Consider the following 23,558-nt stretch of genomic DNA (forward strand, 5'->3'; position numbering starts at 1 on the left):
GACAGATCTGGCTGCAGTTTTCTCATGAGGTGCAGCGCTCTCAGCTGGGGCTGCGGTCGGTCATCTGAGGGGCTGACTGGGGCTGGAGGGTCTTCATCTGAGGTGGCTCATGCTCGTGACCAGCAAGTGGTGCAGGCTGTTAGCAGCAGGCCTCCGTTCCGTTCCTCGTGGATCTCTACAAAGGGCTACTTGAATGTCCTTGCAACACAGCTGTCGGCTTCTTCCAGACTGAGTGATTCGAGACAGAGTAAGGCAGAAGCCAGGATGTCTTATATGACCTAGTTTTAGAAGTCACACATCATCATTTCTGCAACGTGTTATTGGTTACACAGGGTTGCCCTGCTCAGTGTAGGAGAGGACCACACAAGGATGTTGAATACCAGGAGGCCAGGGTCATCAGGGGCCATCACAGAGGCTGGCTGTCCCAGCTTTGCTCACCACAGACCCTCAGTAAACCCTTTACAAACAAATGGTCCAACCCTGAGAGTAGCCTTTCAAAAAAAAACCTAAAGGAATAAAATTTACGTCCTAGAAATTTGTATCTGATATTCATCCATTGACTATTATGTTCTTGATCAACCTCAGAAATTAAAGATCCTGTCTTTATAGCCCATCTTAGAACTATCCTCCCTGAATATATCTAAAATCACTTTTAAAAATAAATTTTAAAACCCTACCTGTACCACCTCCTAGAGTGACGGATTCAGGTGTGCCATCTGCTCCTCACAGGAACTCTTTCAGCACGGCTTCCCTCTCTCTGCTTCGCGGGGTATCCTTGTTCGCATATTCTCTCAGCTGCCTGAGATGACACTTCTCCACTAAATCCAATGCTTTTAAAGTTTCAAAAGGAAAGTCATCCTGAACAAAGACAGTAGTGCCCCCTTTGGCATATTAGTAGCACTTGGTGCAGACAAATAGCCCCCAGTGGTTTTCTGGGGCCCTCTGAATCGGTGGGAGAGGGGTACACTGACAGGGAGCAGTGGGGTGACTGCAGTTCCTGCCATGGTATCCATTTCCGGTACCCCCTTTCCATCTCACCCCACAACTGAAAAAGCAGAACTGAGTGGGCACTGCCGATGCTTTCAGACAACCCCCCTCCAGGCTCCGCACCACCTTCGCCTCCTTCAAGACCACCCTTAATATTCATTTTAACCAGATTCGCCTGAATAAAAATGTTAAGGGGAAGGAAAAGTGTCCCAGTGTGACTTCCCCCAGGAAGATCCCTGCTGGTAGCTGGTCTTATTTGTTCAATAAACAAAACTTTAGGCTGGGAATTGAAGGGTGACTTGAGCAGCATCCGTGAGTGTGTGCTGGGGCTCTGGACCCCCGTGACATTTTCGTGTGTACCTGGGGAAGGAGCCCTGCACCGGCCACCCACTACGGCCGCCCACCTGCTGCAGCAGTGGTCACCGAGGCGGGTGTGGGGAAATGGAAATGAAATGCATAATTCATGGCGGCGGTGGCGTGCGATCTGAGGGGGGCGGTCATTGCAGAACTGAGAATGAGCGGCAGTGGGTAAGTAACCTCTCCAGGTTAGAGGCAGCTGTGATAGATGGTCTGCATTGTTCTCTCTCTGACCTTTGTCTGAACTTCCTCTTAGAAGAACAGAGGAAATACAGTTCTGCCTTTTCCCATATTGTTTTTGAATAATACCTTCAGATGCCAGCTTTTAGTGCTACTGCTCCGTGTGGGGTTTTGCTCTCCCCCTGACACCCCCCGCCCCCGTGCTTTGTAGCTTCCCATAGAAAAATCTAATCACTAATGGCTTTATCCCAGTACTGACGGTAAATACAGAAGCTACACAAACATTTGTCCGTATTGAACGCAATACATGTGGAGGAAAAACAACCCAGCAGCATCCTTTCCCTCCCTGTGCTCCACCCTCCCCTGCCAAGCAAGACAGTCCCAAGAAGGATCCTCAGTGGTGACACGGGGCTGAGGAGAAGTGTGCGGGGTGTCACTGCTCGGCAGAAAAGATGATGGAACCTCAGCTCCAGCTTGCAGAGCAGAATGGTTTCAACCCGGTGTGAAGGTGCGAGCAGGAATGATGCTCACTCGCATTAAGCTACGATGCAGTGGCCGGGGAGAAAATAGCAAGGCTGGGGACAGGTGCCGTGGTTCTTTCATCCCCCTTTCCGCTGCGCGGCCCGAAAGACTCGGCATCGTTTCCCTCCTCACTTCTCTCCACTGCTATTGATTTCCTAGTCTGAACTATGACGCCCCCATGATGGCCCATAACTTCGGGTTCTGTGATCATCTGAAGTCTATCGACCTCTGTAAAATCAGGGAAACCCAGAAGAGGAAGAAGGGAGACTTCTGTTTGATTGTCACACAAGCAAGAATTGCTTAAAGAATTAGGCAGAATTGTTCACTTAGCTTCAAAACTGAATGTCGAGTTGAATCTTCGGTATATTTGGGGTTGTTTTGTTTTTCGAAAAACACACTCTTTGAGGCTGAATGAAAAGGAACTAGACGGTTCTGTGTCAGAGCTTTCACACCAGGGACAGAATTTGGTGAGCTCTGTTTAGGCAGCTGATGCCGACTGAGCACCTGCTGTTGTACGCAGTGCGAGCCAGCTGCACCGGGCTGCTGAGCCCTGCCCCAGCCAGCACTTGCAGGCTCCGTCTCCTCAAGGAACTTTTGATCTCAGGGGGAATCCAGGACAGGCTTAAATACATAAGCACAGAGACCTTCTTACAACTCTGACGCTGCAGAGGCAGGCGTGACAAGCAGCCACCCGAGTAAATGATACCACAAAACTTTTATTCTTTAGCAAACAAGAAACTGAAAGAAAGATTGCTGTCGGTCTCTCAGACGTCCATTTAATTGCTTATGTTGGAGTTGAATTTTTAAATCTCCCTAGTTGCCTTCTCTCTCCCCATCTCTACCTATTATTTCTTCATCTTCAAATGGAGAAATAGTAGCTTCTGTTTCCCTGACCACCCCTCAGCTTATATATATCTTTAAAGATATAATACAAACTTCCTATGTCAAGCTTCTCCTGTTAAAAATAGAGCTTGCTAGGTTTCTGTTGAGATTTCGCCATTGGAGTTCCCGTTACCAGAGAAGAACTCAAAGAGCTTGCTTGCGCCCTGCCCATTCTTGCCTTAAAAATAAATGGCCAGGCGCCATGGCTCAAGCCTGTAATCCCAGCACTTTGGGAGGCCAAGGTGGGAGGACTGCTTGAGGCCAGGAGTTCAAGACCAGCCTGGGCAATATAGTGAGACCCTGTCTCTACAAAAAAATTTTTAAAAAATTAGCTGGGCATGGTGGTATGTGCCTGTAGTCCCAGCTACTCAGGAGACAGACAGGAGGATCATTTGAGCCCAGGAGTTTGAGGCCATAGTGAGGTAGGATCAGGCCACTGCACTCCAGCCTGTATGACAGAGTGAGACCCTATTCCTAAAATAAACAAACAGAAATCCTGTTTTCACTTCTTTCTCACATAATCAGCCACTCATTTCAGTTCAGCAAACATCTGTGTATTGAGCATTTACAATGTTCTTGACATAGTGCTTGGTGGGAAGAAAAAAAGGAATGAAACCATAGCCCCTTCCAGCTCATGAGCATTAACAGTGACACCCAATATCTGTGGACACCTCCCTCCTTTCCCAAGCATACAGGGCTCCGTGCCGGGTGCTGTGAGGTGGACAGAGATAAATAATGCACAGTCTGTGGCCTCGGGGTGCTTCCAGTCTAGGTGAGAAGCTGCAAGGATGCAGTGAAAGAGCTGAGACAGCAGCAGACGGGATTGGTGTTGCAGGGACAGAGACGAGGAGAGAGCCCAGGAGGAGCCGTGCTCTCCAAGAGGCAGACTGAGGCATGTGGAGGGAAGCCTGGGCCTCATACTGGAGTCCCGGGGTTCTGCCTTCCTCACTGCCCACCAAGGGTCCTTCCCCCTCCTTCCTCCTTTCTTTCTTCCCTTCCTTCCCTTCTTTTTCTCCACCTTTTGAACCTCAGCTGATGTGTGACAGCTCCCTCATTCCACAAGCTGGTTAGCTCACGTGGCGAGAGCAGTGGTCAGTGCTCCTGGGAACAAAGTGAACATTCTGATCCCTTCTGCTGAGCACTGCCCCATCCCACAGGCGTGTGCGAGAGCCCAGCTCTGGGGTTACGGAGGGGCCCTGTTGTGGGGATGAGAAAATCAGTTAATGAGAAGATGGGGCAGTGGCATCCTCATCTGGGGGACGGCATACTCCCCCTCCTCAGACAGAAGCCTCTTCCGTGCAGGGGGCGTCAGTGCTGTCCCCAGTGGGTTCCATCCCTCCGTCGCCATGGAGGTGCAGCTCTGATGATGTTCAGCCCCTGTGTGTCTGCTACACTTCAGCACCCCCTAGTGGGAGATGGAAGAGCCAGCCTGGTTTTTCCTCCAGGACCTACACACAAGCAAGCAAGCTTTGGTTTGGTTTGGGTTTTTTTCAGCTCCTTTAAGAAAAGTTAAGTGTTGGAAGATTTTCCCTAAATCAGCCACCCCTGGCTGGAGACCTGGAGCTGATGCCCATTTTGTTTGGCAGAGTTCTCCTGTTCCTAACTCCTGCTAGAACAGCAGCCAGTCCTGTGAGTAGTGCCTCCTTGTCGTGCCACGGGCAGGTGCTACAGGCGTGCTATGAGAAGACAGGCTGGGGCTAAGTCCACTCTGGGGATGTTTCAGAATTGGGTGAAGGACATACCCTTTGTGGGTCGTCTTTTGCTGGTTTGGTCTCCTGGCAAAGCCGGGATGGTGTGCACGTCCCCAGCTCACCCCAGCTCTGCTTACCCCACTCTCTCATCTGCCTGCTTGGAGACAGGCCACGTCCTGTACCAGGATCAGAACCTACTCCATCGGCCAGGATGGTTCCTGGTTTTATTTGAAAACTTGCTTTGGGGAGGGTATTAGCAGGTTTCGGCCCTTCACTCTGAGTAATTCTCTACCAAAAGCACAATACAGGGAGTGAGGCCTCTGGTGATGATGCCTATTTTATTGGAATGTCCAGAGGCTGTGATGGAAATTCACCCTCCAACATGCGTCTGGCCCCTTTCCTCAGTGGATTGTTTTTCATAGCTCAGGTTTCTGGCTTCTGCTCTCTTAACTGGTATACCTCCAGTTGGTGATACTGAATGCATGTCCCTCTCAAAGAAGGAGCAGGTTTCTATCTTCAGTCCCCTGGCTCTTATCCTAGACCATTAACCATAAAGAATGGCTTTGTGACTTAGCTCCAGGAGCCACGTGATCAGGTGACGCTATGTGGAAAGGAAACTCCCCAAAGACCAGCCTCATCTGCGGTGCAGTCACTCATCCCAGAGAGCGGGATGGGGCTTCTCCAGGCCTGGGGAGCCCTGGGAAGGAAGGCGTCATGATTCTTCTGCCTCGTGTTGGTTCATTCATCCATCCAGCAGACGTTTATTGAGTACTCACTATGAACCAGTTGGAGCTAAATGTTGAAGCAATGAGAAGTTTTACATTTAAATCAGTAATGTTGCACATAAGTAATACTACTTACTTTTTTAGTATGGTTGTTATCTGGGGTAGAGGGGTGAGTTTGAATTAGCAGGTTAGTGTGGAAGAGGCCAGCCTTTTCCCGGCCTTGCATCTCATTATCACTCTATTGGTGGGCACCGTATCACCAGGCTGAACACAGTGAAGATGCTGCATTCGGAATTGAAATTCCAAATTCCCTGCCAGTGCAGAGAAAAGGGGAGTGGCCCCAGAAAGCTGAAAGGTGACAGCAGGTGACAACATGACTTGGGTTAGGCCTTCCCAGAATCAGCAGGCATCCGGACAAAGCTCTAAATGCACATTTTCGGCCCTCAGCTTCAAGCAACAGACTGACAAGTCAGAAGAAAAACAATCAACAAAAGGAACCAGGATAAGGCCGATCATAAAAGAATGCCCGAGGCGCCTCCTTTCTCGCCAGCTGCAGCTTCAGCCCCTCCCGCTCACCTGCTCAGAGCCTCGTCCGGGTGAGCAGCAGAGTGCAGCCGAGGCGTGGGGTCCACACTGCAGGCGTACCCCACGCTCACATGCGTGTGCAGACTGCACGTTACCGCCTGTCCGCGCTGATTTCAAAGCCCCTTTGAGGAGCAGGGATATTGTACGGCAGGAAATATGAGAGGGCTTTTGTGATGCTGACAATGTTCTGTTTCTTCACTTGGCTGGCAGTGACACTGGCCTTTGCTTTCTGATAACTTATTAAGCTATACATTTTTGTAGTACACTGCTTTGTATATGCGTTATCTTTCACAGTAAAAAATAAATAAATATTTTAAAAGAACCCAGAGCAGGATATATGTAAAAAAGTATCACTGAAACTCCTGATTCCATTTCTCTGGCTGACAGGTGCTTCTGCAGACATTTATCGAGCACGTTCTTTCACAAAAGGCACCAGTGTAAACCTGGCCCGGTGACACTGCAGTCTGGTCCGGGCTGGACGGCCAGACCAGGCTTTCTCTAGCAACCCTTGGCTTCATGGTAAAGCCACCAGAGGCCAGATTGGGAGATATCAGGCCACCCAGGCCAGGGATGGGTAAAGCAGGCACAGCACATGTCAGGAGGGTGCGGGTTTATAGAAATTACAGGGCAGTGTGAATAACTTTGAAATGACCTATGGTGAGGCCCAACCTGGTTCTTCCAGGAACATTCCTCATTTAGATTGTGATTCATAGTTTCTTTTTTTCTTCTCTTTCCTTTGCTTCCCTTCCCTTCTTCTTTTACTTCTCCAAGCCAAGTCCATGTCACTAGAAACATGCATCCAGAAAGCTGTGCTTTCTTCACTTTGTTTTAATATGTAAGCACACGACCACAGATTTAGAGGCTAGCGTCAGATGCACTCTGGACAGCTGAAGGCTGGTTCCCAGTGTGCACCAACAGCATCAGAAGCCTCCAGAGATTAACTTCAGCTTAAGTTCCAGATCTAAACTTTTCTTCTGGTGTACAAGCCAGCAAGCTAGATTTTGCTGCTGTGCTTAGCAGAGCTGGAGCAGCACTAGGACAAAGGATCAGCATGAACAGTGTGTAAGTGTGTGTGTGTGTTTAGTGCACACCAGGAAAATCTTACTCAGAGCCAAGATACTCACTGTCTATAGGCATCAAAAAAACTGCCACTCTGATTCTAGCATTTATGAGAAGTGGCCAGTTGAATCAAGGAAGCCAGCTTGCTTTGGGAGACTGTGCAACTGTGGCATGAGAATGATGTCAACGTGTAGACCAAACTGTGATTATGGCAACCTCCCATGTGGAAATGATGTTTCGTTCTAATGTCTCGAGCGTTTCTGTTGGTGATAGCTGCAGATAATCCATTGCGACAGAATCTCTGGTACAGGTCTTGAGGTGGTCCTCGTCAGCACACAGTCTTACAGACATCTCCAGTGGCCCCTAGGTAGATCTAGAATATCTCTGCTGCTTAATAGTGTTGCTGCTTGTGTTACGTCACACTGTAACCACCCAAAAGCTTGAGTGGATTGTCTGTCCCTCCTAGCTCTTCTTTTTGAGTCAAAGCCTTGTTCCTTTGTTTGCAGCAGCTCTCCCCCATCATTTCTTCAGCTTTTTACAGGGCAATAGTGCCCTGCTGTAGAAGGCGTAGAGAGCCTAGGGTCCACAGCGTTTGGTTTGCCCATTCCCAGGACAGCTCAGCAAAAGCCGGCACACTGGTGGGCTCTTGGCCACCCTTCCCTCCAGTTTTGCTCCTTGAACTTCATCCTTGGGTCACTTTTTCCTTTTGCTCACCTACCTAGCACACTAATCAAAAACAAAACTATTTCTCTCTCTTCTCCTGTTTGCCTAGGAAGCTGACCTGGAATTAGTTAGCCTCTATCAATATTTAAATCTCCACTTGGACCTTCTGGACTCCCCAGCAGCATAGTGAATTCGTCCTGTAGGGATGCTGCCCCGTGTTTTCCTGGCAGGCTTGCCTGTGGTCAGAGGGCACGTTCTCTGTTGGGCTTCCCCGAGGTGCCCTCCAGCCCTCACCTTTCAGCCTGTCTTCTGAATATTCTGTGCAGATGGCTCACACTTCTGGCTCCAGTTTCTCTAAAACAGCCTCCTCCTCCCTGCTCTTCAGATTTTTGCCACTGTTTCCTGGGTCCTGTGTTGCTTTGATGTAAGCCCTCACCTCCCACTCCAGGTCACCAGCTCAAAGAGTGGCTCAGAGCTTGAGATAGCATTGCCAAGTCTCCTTATTTTTGCAGTGGAAACCTAAGATTTAACAACCCATCTGAAATACAATTTTACATTTTGATTGCTTCTGCCCCAGCCATACTGAGGTTACTTTCAATCTACATATATTTGTGGGAACGGCTTTTTCACTGCAGTTCAATTTGAGTATACCTTATAATATCAGTGATTATAAAATACCATGGACTAATAGAGTGTCTTGCTTCCAAGGAGTTCAAACGGCTTTATAATTCTGCCAACCATAATTTATCTTCATAAGCTGCTGTAGAGACAAGAGAAAAAGTGAGATTAATAATCATATTTTATAGATGGTGAAATAAAAACTCAGAGAAACTGAGTAACATTTTTTCCGAAATGCACCGCTCTGTCTGTGCTCTCCGATTAGTGCTGCAGATTTACTGCCTGAGCTGGGAGTGGCTGTGAACCTTGCCCTGGTTTTATTAGTGTGCTGTGTAAATGAGTGAGACATTGACTGGTCTTGGACTTGAATCCTGAATCCCGCATCCCAGACCTCTGTTCCTCTGACACCGTGAGCAGATGCGGTAAAGCTGGTCAACTCCGCCCAGCCGGGTCCTCAGACCCACGGGAGCACCCTCCCAACACCTGCTCCCTGGGAATCCGTCCGACCTCAAGACCAGTGTACTGTTAGGAGTCCAGGCAGCCCGAGGGCAGGGACTGTCTCTTCAGTCCTCGCTGCACAGTGCACTGCGTGCAACCAGCACTAAAGTGGGACCAAACAAAAGGAACACAAAGTTACGGTGCTGCTTCCCTGTGCAAGGAAGGCACGAGGGGGTGTGCATAGGGAGTTTCATTTCTAAAGCTGGGTCATAGGTACTTAGTTGTTATGTTACTCTTTACACCTTTTTTGTATAAATAAGTGAAACAAAATTGTTTAATGTATATGCTTTAATACATTTCAACAGAGTTTTCCTAATGTTTCAATGTATGAGAAGAAAAGTATATTTTAAAAAATGAGGGAAAGGGGTGCTGCTTATTTTATTGCTGTCACATGGGCATATTAATAGATAAGTCACTGAGTATTGTTGGTTGCCTACTCCATGCCAGGCTCTATCCAGGGTGCCTCCTGTGATGCTCTGTTTAATCCTCATGCCAGCACCCGGAAGCGGGTGGCCGGCCAGGACCTGCCAGCGCTGGTGCTCAGCCCCGTGAGCACTGGGCTCCCAAGCCTGGGCAGGCCCCTCGACTTCTGTAGTCTCTCCAGCCTGTGCTAGAGGCCATTCTCCTGCAGGATCCATTCTCTGCCTTGTCGAGAGAGCTAGTGGAGCTAAATACCAACGCTTCCATAATTGATGTGTTGAAAATGACAGTTTTTTTCTTTCTATAGAGAAATAGAAATTTCAGTGTCTTGTTATGAGAATGTTGGAAAGGAATGATCCCTCTTTTTCTTAGGTGCAAATTTTGTCTGACGCTTCATGGTATTTAAAGTGTTTTTGATGTCCCAAAATAGTAATGAGGAGATTCTTTAAGATGGTTCCATGGGGTGGTGCTATAGCAGGGAGGTAAGGAGCAGCAAATGACAGATGAGTCCTTAGCAGGAGATCCTCCTTCACAGTACTTAGGAGCCGGCAGTCCTACCTGCTCTAGAACTGAACTGAGAACAGAAACAGCCCTCATGGAAGAAATTGGAATATGATGATCAATCCAAAAAACAATGTAAACTCTGAAACAGGAAGGCCAAGTCGTCTGCCTCTTGTCATAGGAGGTATTGACAAGGTGAGGCTGCCAGCACCGGGGAAAACTGCTGGGAGTGTGCAGTTGGCGTAGATTCTTTCCTTCTACAGATGTGTGCTGAGCACTGACCACGGCCCAGGCACTGTGCCAGGCTCTGGAAGTACAGCAGTGACATGGGGGACATACTCACACTGCCCTGTGCCTGGGGGCTACCCTCTTCCTGGCCACTTATTAAGGCTTAGCTCAGACTTCTCCTGGGAAGCCCACCCTGCTTTGCTTCCCCCCCACCTTGTCCCCCCACTGGGTGCTGTATGCACACTGCATGTCAGCTGTCAGCACATTGTTGCCTCTGACTGACAGTGAGCTCCTAGAGGAGCCACAGGGTCTGGTTTATTTTTTGATCTTCAGCACATGGTACAGTGCCTGGCACATAGTAAACACTTAGTAAATGGTGGTTGAATATTCTAATAAGTAAGTGAATGAGTGCAGTTTGATCCAAATTCTGGCTTAGAAGGAACATTGGTAAGAATGAGCTTCACTGAAGACTAAACACACCGTAGCAACCGTGGAATATACTTTCAGGTGGGCTGAAGAAAAAGAAACAGATTTTAGAGTTGATTTTTGAACTTCCAGGAACTTTGTAGACCAGCAGAACAGAGGGACAAGGCATCTGCAAGACCAGATCACAGCAGAATGGTCTGAAGTCCCCCAAGGATTACCAGGGGCCAGATGGAGAAATACCTTCCTTACCAGGGGGCGCACGGTCTGGGTTCAGCAGCTGTTTACGAAGCAGCTTCTGTGGGCCAGGCTGAGGATCGAAGATAAGTGAGACACAGCCCCTGCCCTGCAGAAGGTTTAGTAGGGGCAGATAAGCAAACTGGTATGTGTATCAAAAATGACAGTTTATTCTCTTTCAATAGAAAAATAGAATTTTCAGTATCTTGCTTTGGGTATGTTGGAAAGGAATGATTCCTCTCTTTCTTAGGTGCAAATTTTGTCTGACACTTCATGTATGTTTAAAGTATTTTTGGTATCTCTAAATAGTAATGAGATTCTTTATGATGTTTCTGTGGGGCCAGTAGGTGCTCAATTATTGTATACGTATTAATATGTCATTCACGTTTGTGTCCTCATCACCTGGTGCAGTCAGCACAGGGCAAGTGAGCAGTGTGGTGTGTGAGTGAGGAAGACTGGGAGGAAGGAGGACAGGCTGTATCAGAAATGGCTGGTGAGTGCGGTGAAAAGGATGCATCCTTAGGGGTGGGAGAGGGTGCTGGGGTGGATTGGAAAAGGTTGAAACCAAAGGCAAGAGAGCAGCAGGCAGTTGCAGCAAAGGCCTGGATTGAAGAGGCCCTGATTTAGCTAGCAGCAGCAGGTCTGGGTGGGGCAGTGGCTTCAAGATAGAGTTCAGAGACAGCCTCTAGAGGATGGGATGGCCATGGTCATAAGTGAGAGGCTCAGACTAAATCCCTGAGGTCCCAGGTCCTGACCCTGCACAACCCTGGTGCCACCTCCACCCCCTGCCATGCCTCTCTGTCATTCTGCTATCATTCTTCTGTGAGCCACCTGCAGGCAGGTGTCCCTTGACTCTCCTGCCATCTGCTCTGCACAGGTGCCCTGCACGGGTGGGTGTGGCCAGCACACTTGCCGCTCTTGGCACCTCTGTTCCTGCTCGTCCTCGGCTAAACTCTGCCTCCTTGTAGCCCAGCCCTGATTCCTTCATGGAAAGTCTCCCCTTCCTTCTCCTTTATCTGTGCTGCCTTAGAACATTCAGTCTGAATCACAGGTTTTAGCACTTTCTCATGTTTAATAAAGGCTTATTTTGAGTGCCAGGCACTGTGCTGCCCTCACGGGCTTGGTAGGGGCGACAGAAAATGAGCAGGTTATTAGGAAAATGCTGTAAAGTGACATTTATGGCACTGTAGATGGAGACTAACTGGTGTCAAGGGAGGCCTGTCTATAGCAGTGACAATTAAGCCGAGATGTGAAGGATGAGAAGGAAGCAGCCATTTGAGAGCTGGTGGGGACAGCATTTGAGGCAGAAGCAACAACATCACAGGAAGTCCAGAAGGAGCTTAGGGTGTTCTAGAAATTGAAGAGAAACTGATGGGACTGGAGCTATTGAATCAGAAGAGTGGTTGGAAATGACAGTGGAGAGGTGGGCAGGGTCCCGATCGTGGACATCCCACGGGCCACGGAGGGACTGGGCTCTCATTCTGAGTCCAGTGAGGAGCCTCCAAAGATTTGTAGCAAGGGCGGCGGTGGGGGGATGACCTGTTCACTGTGGCTGCCTGGGAGGATGGAAGACAAGTGGAAAGGCTGGAGAGGAAGCTCCAGGTGACACAGGCGTGGCCAGAGCAGTGGCAGTAGAGATGGAGACTCAGGAACCAACTTGGGCTAGACTTTGGAGCCGGCCACATTGATGGATTGGATGTGGGGCTGAAGGGAGAGAGAGGAAATAACCACCATTCCCAGGTGTCTGGCTAAGCAGCTGGAGGGTGGTGATTCCACTCAGTGAAATGAGGAGGACAGCGGGAGGAATACATTGAGAGAAAGGACAGAGAAGAGTCTCCTTTCAGACGTGTGAAGTGTGAGATGACTCTGAGAAGTGCCAGAGGAGCTCTCAGGCTGTCAGAATGTAAACTGGAGCTGAAAGGAGAACTCCAAGATGGAGACAGAAATCTGGAAATACTAGTAGGATTTAAATCTGTGGGAGTGGGTACAACTGCTGTCTCTGTTTCCTAGGGCTGCTGTGACAAGTGCTGCAAAATGTGTGGCTCAAAACAAGCAACTCTTTTCTCACAGTTCTGGAGGCTAGAAGTCCAAAGTCAAGGTGCCCCCAGGGTCCTGCTCCCTCTGAAGGCTCCCGGGGAGGATCCTTCCTTGTCTCTTTCAGCTTCCTGTGGCTCCAAACGCTCCCTGGCTGTGGCAGCGTAATTCCAGCCTCTGCCTCCCCCTTCTTATTAAGGGCACTCGTCATACTGGGTTAGGGCCCACCTACTCCAGCATGACCTCACCTTAACTAATTACATCCGCAGCAGCCCCATTCCCAAATAGGTCACATTCTGAGGTCCCGGGGACTAGGACTTCACCATATCTCTTAAAGGGACACAATTCAACCCATAACAATTCCCCAGGATGAGGATGGGAAGACAGAAGAGGAGGCCTAGGACTTTGGCAACACGTGGCAGTTGCATAGAGGAGGACAAGCCACAAGCAGAGAGGCGGGACAGATCTGGGCAGACGGTGGTGTCATGAAAACCAAGAATGAGCGTTTCAGAACAGGAGAAAACGGTCCACTGTGTGAAAGAAATGCAGCTCTCGGGTCAGAGCTGAGAAGTTGACCTACAGATGTGACAATGTGGAGATCACCGCTGATCTTGACAAGTGCGGCACTTCCTGGAGCACAGTGTCCAGGTCCAATTAGAGGCTGAGAAGATAATGTGAGGTGAAGAGGTGGAAACCGCAGGAGGAGATTACTCTCGAGAGTGAGCTAGGAAGGGGAGCAGAGAAACAGGACAACAGCTGCAGGGGGATGAAGGGATTAGGAAAGGTTTGTGTTTTGGTCTGGGGATTTTTTTTTTCCCGGTCTGTTTTGTCCTTGTGTTCCGCTTTGTTTTGTGAAGTGGGAGGCACTAGAGCATGTTGTGTGCTGCATCAGCTCTATTTCCATGTCTGCGTGTTGTTACACACATTTCGTATTCGACTTGGGTTGTCCTGCGTGCTTCGGTGCTGCTTTCCCAGCATCGGAGCCTTCGGCAGAGGACCGTGCTTCTCTTTGTCTCCCAGCCACCTCGCCAGATGCTCGCACGTTTGTTCTTTGTGGTCATAGCAAGAATATTCTGCTACGTACATCATGACACCATGAATGGCTGCCGTTTCGTTTTCTTGGTGGACTAAGCAATTTTCACAAGGCCTGTTCATGTAATGTCAGTTGTTGAAATCTACGTCTGGTGTTTCTTACCAAAGAACATCACTAAAGTGCCTTTGTGTGACAGGCTTAGTTGTTAGATTCTGCCTTGTACACCACCAGGGAACAGAAACTGTTAGAAACTGCCTTCTTGGGCCATGAGAACCAGTTGATTAACTTGGTAGGGACGCAGGCCCACAGTCAAGTCCAGAGAAGTCCTTAAGCCTGTTCTTAAGACCCAACCTGGAGACTGGAGTATCAAACATCCAAACATCAGGGCTGTGAGAGGGCAGGGCCTAACCAAGGGTCCAGGTGACAGGAATAGGGGGGCGGAGGTGAGAATGTGCTGGACCCTTGATCCAGCAGCCTAGGGAGGGCTGCCCAGGACCAGAACTCTTCTCCGGAGCAGAGGCCTGAGTCCGCGTGAGAGGAGGCAGGGGAGCATCTCTGACTCTAGAACAGGGAGGGCAGGAAGGAAAGCAGGTTCTGACAGCATAATCTTCTTTGTAATGCTCTTTTCAGATAGCCCTCCTTTTCCAAGACGTGGTTTTTTTTAGATAAACTCTAATGATCTCTAAAGGCACTGCTAGAGGCAATCTGGTGATAATCTCATAAGTCACTCGAATGATAAGTGAATCTGGGAGCCCCGGTGTGTGGTCAGCACTGACACAGGTGACTGAGGCAGGAGGTGGGACCGAGGCCACATGAAACAGGAGGGGCAGTGGGAAGCACTGAGCTACCACGGGCATCCCAGCTCCTCAGGCCTGAGGACAAGGGCCGCCTCTGATGCTCACACCACTGCTCAGCACTGAGGACTGAAGGGGACAAAGGCCAGAGGGGGTGACGTGCCAGGCAGAGCACAGGCAGCTGGGGATGCCCAGCAGGGACAGGGACAGTGGAAGTCTGGATCAGTAGCACCCAGGCAGCTCACGCCACACCCGGCAGTCACTCCCTCTTGCTGCCCAGACCGGCAGCTATGGATGGTGCGCTAGGAGCACCCGATGGCAGTGCCGAGTCTCAGCTCTGAGGAAGGGAATAAACTCCATTTTACATCTGAAAAATCGAAACCATATAACAGGACATGTTTGGGTTTGGGTTTTTTTTTTTTTCCCAATACTATCATATAGAGGAAAATAGATTAGCAACGGGAACAAATTTAAAGGGGGAAGGGGGGGTGCTTTTTAAGTGGGGAAAATTCAGCTAGAAGATCGGAGACCGTTTCTGCTTGCTGCCTTCCTCCCCCTCATGCCAGGTGGGAGAAAGGTACCCGAGAGAGAGAAGTCTCCCCAGCTCCCGTCACTCCCACTCCTGCTGCAGAAAGGGTGGGAAAGTAGCCTCTTCCAACGCTGCTTAGTCAAGTGGAAAATTTATAGAGAAAACAAAAGTCAGGCTAATGCATTTCATTATCAGCACAGTGCCTTGGGCCACATTCTTTAAAAACATAAGCTGTGTTCATATCTCAAACTTCGAGCCTGATTTCTCCAAAACATACCCCTACCTAATCATGACAGATTCTTAGAAAAGATGTGCTCTGTGGTCTCTAGTTTTGATTACACCAGCTACTCGTGAAATTTTCCCTTTGAGTTTGGTGATTTCTTTCGGAATCTCTGGTCTGTAACTTTGTTGTCGTTATGAAGGAACATAGCTCCTACAGCCAAGGAGCAGGTTGTTCATGGACTTTATAATGGAATTCTGGTTGCTGTTCAGACTGTGTGTTCATGAACAGCGTTCTATAATTGTAATATTAGATAACTTTTAAGATTAACTTTTTAGAAGCTAATGGGAAAAATAGCACTGTTTCCTTGGGAAGGTGTGATGCAAATTCCTAAGCAAGCGATCATTGCCGTGAACAGATATTGAACATAATCCCATTATTTTGAGTGGGGGGGAAGCTTGTTTTACACATTCCTGAAAACAGAATACCTGGAGCTGTTTGCAGCCAGCTGCTTGGGGGGCTGTAGTGCGCTATGATTGCACCCAGGAATAGCTACAGCACTCCAGCCTGGGCACCATAGTGAGACCCTGCTGGTTCATTGATCGATTGATCAATAGGTAAGAGAAAACAGAATACCTGGATTTCAGAATTCCTTTGTAAAAACCATGCATTCTCTACAGATTAGCTTCCCAGATTTTCAGCTACAAAAGATACCTTCAGAGTATCTCTAATGTGGTTATTGGTTCATTTGATTGGGGTGCGATGGCAGCGCAGTCAGTGGACATGGTTCCCTGTAGGGCTGTTCTAAAGCCACAGACCTACGCTTCATCTCAGCCAACCATCTAACTTGGTCGTCCGCTGATAGGAAAACCAAGCCAGAGAATGGAAGGATCGTTGCAACGCAGTGCTGAGCACCATAGGCCCTTCACGGGGGAGTCGGTAATGGCATCCCAGGTGTGGAAGGCAGAATTCATATAGAAATAGCTGCCTGCATTTTCAAATTGCTAATGGTTTCTTCTGTTCCTCCTTTTCAGGGCCCCTGAGATCATCCTTGGTTTACCATTCTGTGAGGCAATCGATATGTGGTCCTTGGGCTGTGTCATCGCAGAGCTGTTCCTGGGCTGGCCGTTATATCCAGGAGCTTCAGAGTACGATCAGGTGGGTCCAGATGGCACAAGTATTCACAGGCCTCATTCTTCGTCTGGAAAATACCCTGGATTAGCATTTCATTTATAGCATGACAAAGGGATGGGATTATGGGTGTTACCTTGCTTCCCTAAACCTTGCTATTTTTTCTTTATTCCTTTTGCTCTTCCCTTTTTCTTTTTTCTTCTTTCTTTCCCTATAAAATCATCATTTTCATTTTTCTCAAAGCCCCTAGAGCCATTAATGTACCATATGTACGGTGACAGGAAAAGCCCTGACCTCATTCTCATCTTTTCTTGCAGATTCGGTATATTTCACAAACACAGGGTTTGCCAGCTGAATATTTATTAAGCGCAGGGACAAAGACAACTAGATTTTTCAACCGTGACACAGACTCGCCGTATCCTTTGTGGAGGCTGAAGGTAGGAAGAGCTTCCCCTCCGCTCCTCACCAGTGGCCCAACACCCAGGGATGAGGGGTACAGTCCCACTGGGGGGAGCTTTTGATTCAGTCAGCAAAATGGGGGCAGGGAGGCTGTTGTTAATATGTGGTGTGTCTTTTTGTTCAAAAGCACCTCTTCTCCTTGGCCTACTGCCACCTGGGAAGCTCGAGTCCCAAGTTATGATTGCTGAACTCCCAGGATTTAATCCGATAAGCCTTGATGACTGTCTCATTTGTGCCAGGGATAGAAATGAGCCCCACTCTGCCCTTGAGAGCTCACAGTTCAGAGGGAGGTTGGACCATGTGCTGCAAGCTCTAGCCCACCATGATAAGTGCCCTGTTCCTGGGAGGAAAAGAATGTGGGAGCCAAGGGGAGGGAGCACTTAATATGGCCAGTGGCAGAGGGCCAGGGAGGAGCATTTGAGCTGTGCCCTGAAGAATGAAGAGGGTCTTTGCCCTGTAGAGAAGTGGGGGAGGGTTTTCCAGACGGAGGCTGCCTAAGCAGTGGGAGTGCACCAGGGGCCCAGGGAGGGTCTGGTTCGCACAGGCCCGCAGGCGGTGCAGAGCGCTGCTGCCCACCATAAACCCTTGGGGGGTTTACTTTAACAGAAACATATTTCACTTTCACTTTGATCTCTGCTTAGTCATTAAAATTAATGTATTTTCCTGGTAAAAAAAAAATAATAAAGTCTCAAGTATGTTTTATGTTCATTTTGCAAGGGGGTGGGTGGGTAGATGTTTTTTTGATGGAACCTACAGCCAAATTCTAATATGGTTTAAAGATAACATGTGGCCAGTAGTGGTAAAAGATTGAGAAAAGAGATTTGAGAGCTAACCACACACTCTTAGGCTAGTGATGGGAAGCCTGGCATTTGGCAATTGTGAGGGTGAGTGTCAAGGTCAGGTCTAGTAAAAAGAGTCCTCAGGTGGAGGAGGGTGAGGCCAGGCCAGAGGCAGGGTTCACTTCTGTGTCTTACTAAAGAGCCTCAGTCCTACACGTCCAGCTGTTCCTAGGATTTAAGCCACTCGAGGTGTGCTGTCCTTGAGTGAGATTTTGAGGATTAATTACCTCTGATCCATGGGTGAGTCCAAAAACCCATAGCAATTGGAAACAGCAGTTTCCCAAGCCAGTGGGCAAAAGGCACGTCTGTATCTCAGCCCCAGGCGGAGAGCAGCACAGAACACGGACTCTGGAGCCACATGCAACCTTGGCAAGTGCCTTGAGCTTTCTATTCCTGTTTCCCCATCTGGAAGATGGGGCTGGTAATTGTCTTACCTAATATGCTGTGAAGAGTATTAAACAAGTAAGTGTGTTTTAGAACAGTGCCTGGCACATAGCAAGAGGTATGTGGATAAGGATTTGTTAAATAAAGTTTTAAAACCCATGAAAAAGGGCTTCTGATTCTCCACAATGGAATCTTACCTTATCCCTTAAACTCAGAGAAGGCTGTAGGGTGATCAGGGATGTGGCAGATCTGACTCATCCTAGAATGCTCCATACCTGACTCAGAGCAGCCCCCGACAGGTGTTCACGGGAAGGAGGAGGGATGGGTTAGCATGGGTGAAGAGAGAAAGGAATGAGTGTGCAGGTCACTTTAAGAAGAATCAAAGTCTCCTTTTCTGAACAGTGGGAAAGAGACCCTCTGCCAGAAGCAGAAACTGGAGAGTTTGAGTCCCTGTGGCTAGGAGATAAGTCACGTTACCAATCAGCTTTTGCCTCTCTTGACAGACACCAGATGACCATGAAGCAGAGACAGGGATTAAGTCAAAAGAAGCAAGAAAGTACATTTTCAACTGTTTAGATGATATGGCCCAGGTAAGCTTCATGGGTGAGTATGCAATGTAAGCCCTTTAAAAACCAAGTGCAGCAAGACTTCTGCAAGAGTAATACAGGGTACTGGGTAGAAATCCACATTGCTCAAGTGCAGTGGTTGACCTTGACCTTAAACAGTTATATGCCAGCCTTAGTAAGAATACCATTTGGTTTATGGAACATTTTTAAAACCTTATTCCAGCTCCTTAAAAACAGCTTCAGTTTATTGGTTCCATTTGTAAAATAGTACTGATGTTTTCCGGAGAAGAATTCCAGCCCATTAGTACATGTGAGTTTAATGCCTGTGATTCAGGGCATTAGTTTCCCAGAGCTGCTGTAACAAGGTGCAATGAGAACTGGACGGCTCAAGACAATAGACGTTTCTTCCCTCACAGTTCTGGAGGCTAGAAATCTGGGATCAAGTTTTCAGCAAGGCCATGTTTCCTCTGAAGACCTTAGGGAAAAAGCAATCATTTCTCTCTCAAAGCTTCTGGAAGATTCGGGCAATCCTCAGCATTCTTTGACTTGTAGCTGTATCACTCCCATCTCTGCCTCCTTCTTTTCACTGCCTTCATTCCTGTGTCTCTTTGTTCTCTGTGTCCGGTCTCCCTTGCCTTTCTCTCCTGAAGACACTAATCATTGGATTTAGGGCCTACCCTAAACTAGTGTGACCTCATCTTAACTTGATAGGGTCTGCAAAGACCCTATTTCCAAATAAGGTCACATTCACAGGTATTGGGGATTAGGACCTGAACTTATCTTTTGGGGGGACACAGTTCAATCCACTACACAGTCTTAGCTTACTGGCAGGAGCTATAGACTCTCACCCTTGAGCCCCAGAGAAAATTCTAGAACTTCAGTTACTTTTAATGTGAAGACTAGTCTAAAATCAGGGCAACCCAAAGTGAGTTTTTTCTTTAAAGCAATAAGAAACAAAGCTCAGACCAATAAACACTTAGCACACCTCTTACTGTAGGTGAGTGTAACCAAAAATCATGATTCTGAGTAAAGTATAAGTATACTTGTCAGTTGATTAGTAGCTTAGATTTTCTGAGAAAACTGAAATTGGTTTCCAGAGCATATCTTGGAAAATATCACCATAAAACAAGCCTTTTAAAGTCTATCCTAGTACAGACTTGCTCTTGGGAGAAAAATCCTGTGTTCAGATATCCTGCCTGTCTTGGCCAGAGGTGAGCCCAGTGAACAGAGAGAATAAAATGTTCATAATTCTGGCCCCACCTTAGAAGCCAAGAGAAGGATGATACACTGTAGACAGGAAGGGTGCACTTGGGCCCTTCCATTTTCCTCTAAAGGTGAAATAAATAAACCTTTTTTGTTTGTTTGTTTGTTTTTGCATCTTATTTTCTACTGCTTGGTTGTGATTCTTTTTTTAAAAAGAATTAAATTGTGGCAAAACACACATAACAAAATTTACCATCTCGGCTTTTATGTGTACAGTTCACAATTCAATAGTATTAAGTACACTCACATAATTATGCAATCGGTCTGCAGAATTCTTTTCATCTTGTGGTTATTTTTAATGAGGTGTGATGAGAGCTGCATTTCAACATAACTGATTAAAGCAGGAGCAGTTTACATGCTGTCATTTAGCTATATCTGCAGGTCACAGCAGTGGCCCCCTCCCCTTGCTGGTGCATGGCCACCTCTGCCTTCCCTGGAGAGAGAAAAGCCACATCCTGTGGGCAATGAAAACATGTGGGCGGCGCCTTCCACAGGGGCAGAGCACAGCCTCCTGGGAACTGGGAGGGGGGCTCGGGAGATCAGGAGGAAGTTGCAGGGTGGAGGATTGGGGTGTCAGGAGAGGGGAGGCATGCTGGCGTCTTTGATAACCTGTCCTGCTTGCTTCCAGGTAAACATGACGACAGATTTGGAAGGGAGTGACATGTTGGTGGAAAAGGCAGACCGGCGGGAGTTCATTGACCTGTTGAAGAAGATGCTGACCATAGATGCTGATAAGAGAGTCACTCCGATCGAAACCCTAAACCACCCCTTTGTCACCATGACACACTTACTCGATTTTCCCCATAGTACACAGTATGTGTCCTCCTGCTCAATGCTTTATACTTGGGGTCAGCAAACTTTTTCTTTAAAGGCCCAGACAGTAAATATCTCAGGCTTTGCAGCCATACGGTCTCTGTCACAACTACTCAGCTCTGTCACCTTAGCTAAAAGCAGCTGTTGATGTAATATATAAACAGAGGAGTGAAGCTGCTTTTCAATAAAACATTTATAAAAATGGGGGATGACTGGATTGGGGAGCTGGGCCACAGTTGACTTCATACTAAAAGGAGGGCACAGTGGCACACAGGAGAGCACAGAGCTGAATGAACTGGTTCTGGGTGTCTGTGCAGGAAGGGGTATCTAAAACAGCAGTGTCTGTGGGGCAAAGGTTATTACTCCCAAAACCATCCTGGAGCGGGCTTGGTCTACTTTGGATTTGTTCATTCATTTATTCAGCGTGCTGTGTGCTGGGCTATAATGGTAAGCAAAGCAGATGGGGCCTCTGCCCCCATCCATCCAAGGGGGACAGAACAGTATAAAACAAGTGACGCCCCAATCACCAGGCTGTTATTGGGATGATTACAGGATGCAATGAGGGCCTATCTCAAGGGAGCCTCCCTTGTGGCAAGCCAGGAAGATCTTGAGGAAGTGACCCGTGAGGATGCAGAAGAGGAGGACATGGGCAGGCAGGGTGTTGCCTTGTGTGGACACTCTGCCACGGGCAGGGCTGTGCACCCAACTTGGGAGACAGTGGGTGAGATGAGGTGCAGGGACGAGCTGGGCACAAGCCGCACGTGTTAAGGGTTTTGGTCTTGATCCAAAGAGCAATGGGAAGTCATTAAAGATTTTTAAGCAAGGGAATAGCTGGTTAGATCTTTGTTGAACAAAGATCTATCAGCTGTCACACAAGTAAGATGAGTCTGGAAAAAATGCCCATTGAATTTAGCAACTCAGAAGTTGTTGGGGACTTAGTGACAGCCATCTCAGTGGAATTGTAGAAGCAGAAACCAGCTTAGCCAAGGTAAAGACACAGACAGCAACCTTTCATGAAGTGAGGCTGGGAAAGGGGAGAAAAGAAATAGAGGGGGGGCCAGGGGGAGGGGTTGAGGGGGATTGTTTTTAAGACAGAGGGGACATGGCCGGGCGCGGTGGCTCACGCCTGTAATCCTAGCACTCTGGGAGGCCGAGGCGGGTGGATCGCTCGAGGTCAGGAGTTTGAGACCAGCCTGAGCAAGAGTGAGACCCCGTCTCTACCAAAAATAGAAAGAAATGATTTGGACACCTAAAAATCTATATAGAAAAATTAGCCGGGCATGGTGGCGCATGCCTGTAGTCCCAGCTACTCGGGAGGCTGAGGCAGTAGGATCACTTAAGCCCAGGAGTTTGAGGTTGCTGTGAGCTAGGCTGACGCCAGGGCACTCACTCTAGCCCGGGCAACAGAGTGAGACTCTGTCTCAAAAAAAAAAAAAGACAGAGGGGACTTGAGCAGTGGCAACACGGCTCAGGTGTTGGGCTGGAGAGTTCCTTGGCCATCCCCTAGATGGTGCTGGTGACTCAGGGTAGTTGGAAAAGGTGAGCACAGGAGCGAGTTGTCTTTGGGGAAGTGGAGGCAGGTTGTAAGCTGCCATTCAATATTTGCATTTAGAGCTTACATGTTGGTTTATGGGCCAGAAACCACATGGAGAGTTGAGAATGAGCAGCAAAGCTGTAGGCAGATTAGTGACATGAGGAGAATGCGGGCAGAGCAGTCTGGTCTGTTGTGACATACGGAACCTTTCTCTATGCAGGATGGAAAGAAAGCGTCATAGGACATTGGGGGAAATTCATCTAAATAACCCTGACTGTTTCAAATGCATAGACTTTGAGAAGTCCAGCAAACTTAGACCTGAAGTTTAGTTTCACTGGTTGTCTTATTTACTGGATTAACCGTTCTCTCCTTTTCTTTCTCCATTTTTTCCCCTTTATCCCACGTTACCCTCTCACTTTCCCCTCACGTCTCTATATTCCTCTGCCTTCTGCACGAACAGTGTCAAATCATGTTTCCAGAACATGGAGATTTGCAAGCGTCGGGTGAATATGTATGACACGGTGAACCAGAGCAAAACCCCTTTCATCACACATGTGGCCCCCAGCACATCCACCAACCTGACCATGACCTTTAACAACCAGCTGACCACTGTCCACAACCAGGTAAGTGGGGAGCAGAGGGGAAAGGTGGGCGGGGCTGCGAGGTAAGAGCACCAGGACTCGTATTTTCCCACTGAACCTAGGCAGAGATGAATTCCTCTACCGTCCTGTCCAACTTTGTAAGAAAGTATTTGCTGCCGGCACTATTTCCTTTGGGAGACGCAGATGCTCTTTGGATTGACCACTGGCCCCACTGAAAGGTCTCAGAAAAAACTTGCAAAGGGAATTCTTTCTGCTTCCCTCTGCCTTGCTGTGGGAATAGGATGATGGAGTCACTCTGATCCTCTCATGCCTGACATCTGCCTGGTAAAGAATTCTAGAACTGGAAGGGACTCAGGTGATCACCCAGTCCAGGCCCGTCCCCTCGTCCCTGCACTGCTGGATCCATCTGATCTCCTTTCAGGACAGACAAAACCTGTCCTTTCGCCAAGTTCTGTCACCAGGATCCCAGCAGCTGAAACTAAAAGGCACCAGGAAACTAAGGTTTTCTTCTCATAGACTTCCAACTTTTGCAGAAAATGGGCAGAATCCAGCAGCTAACATACTGCTTGAAACATGGGTGACACCCAGGAAATATTTATCGAATGAATAATCTCTGAGTCCTAGCTCAGAATGCCATTAGTATCTAAGAGAATTTTACTCCCATCTTCCAGTCATCCCAGATCCCCTAAAGAAATGTCCCTAGATTTTTCTGTCTTAATATCAATCTGCAATGACACCACTCCTGTGTCTGTATGTACACACACACACACACACACACACA

At 48.1% G+C, this 23,558-nt stretch overlaps 1 protein-coding gene across 10 annotated transcripts in view; it reads left to right on the top strand.

The window, feature by feature from the left end:
- HIPK2 (homeodomain interacting protein kinase 2) overlaps positions 1-23,558 on the top strand; it is a 186,727-nt gene that overhangs the window by 111,101 nt on the left and 52,068 nt on the right. For all 10 annotated transcript variants that reach the window (XR_006738306.1, XR_006738307.1, XM_045565288.1 and 7 more), the window contains exons 3-7: positions 16,221-16,344; positions 16,635-16,754; positions 18,503-18,589; positions 20,457-20,641; positions 22,636-22,798. Coding sequence is in view for 8 of the 10 variants with exons in the window: in XM_045565288.1 (XP_045421244.1) it covers positions 16,221-16,344; positions 16,635-16,754; positions 18,503-18,589; positions 20,457-20,641; positions 22,636-22,798 (679 nt within the window). In the remaining 2 variants the exon portion in view is untranslated. The remainder of the gene's footprint in view (positions 1-16,220; positions 16,345-16,634; positions 16,755-18,502; positions 18,590-20,456; positions 20,642-22,635; positions 22,799-23,558) is intronic.

Source organism: Lemur catta, chromosome 11 (assembly GCF_020740605.2).
Source record: "Lemur catta isolate mLemCat1 chromosome 11, mLemCat1.pri, whole genome shotgun sequence".
In the NCBI taxonomy this organism is placed as follows: domain Eukaryota; kingdom Metazoa; phylum Chordata; class Mammalia; order Primates; family Lemuridae; genus Lemur; species Lemur catta.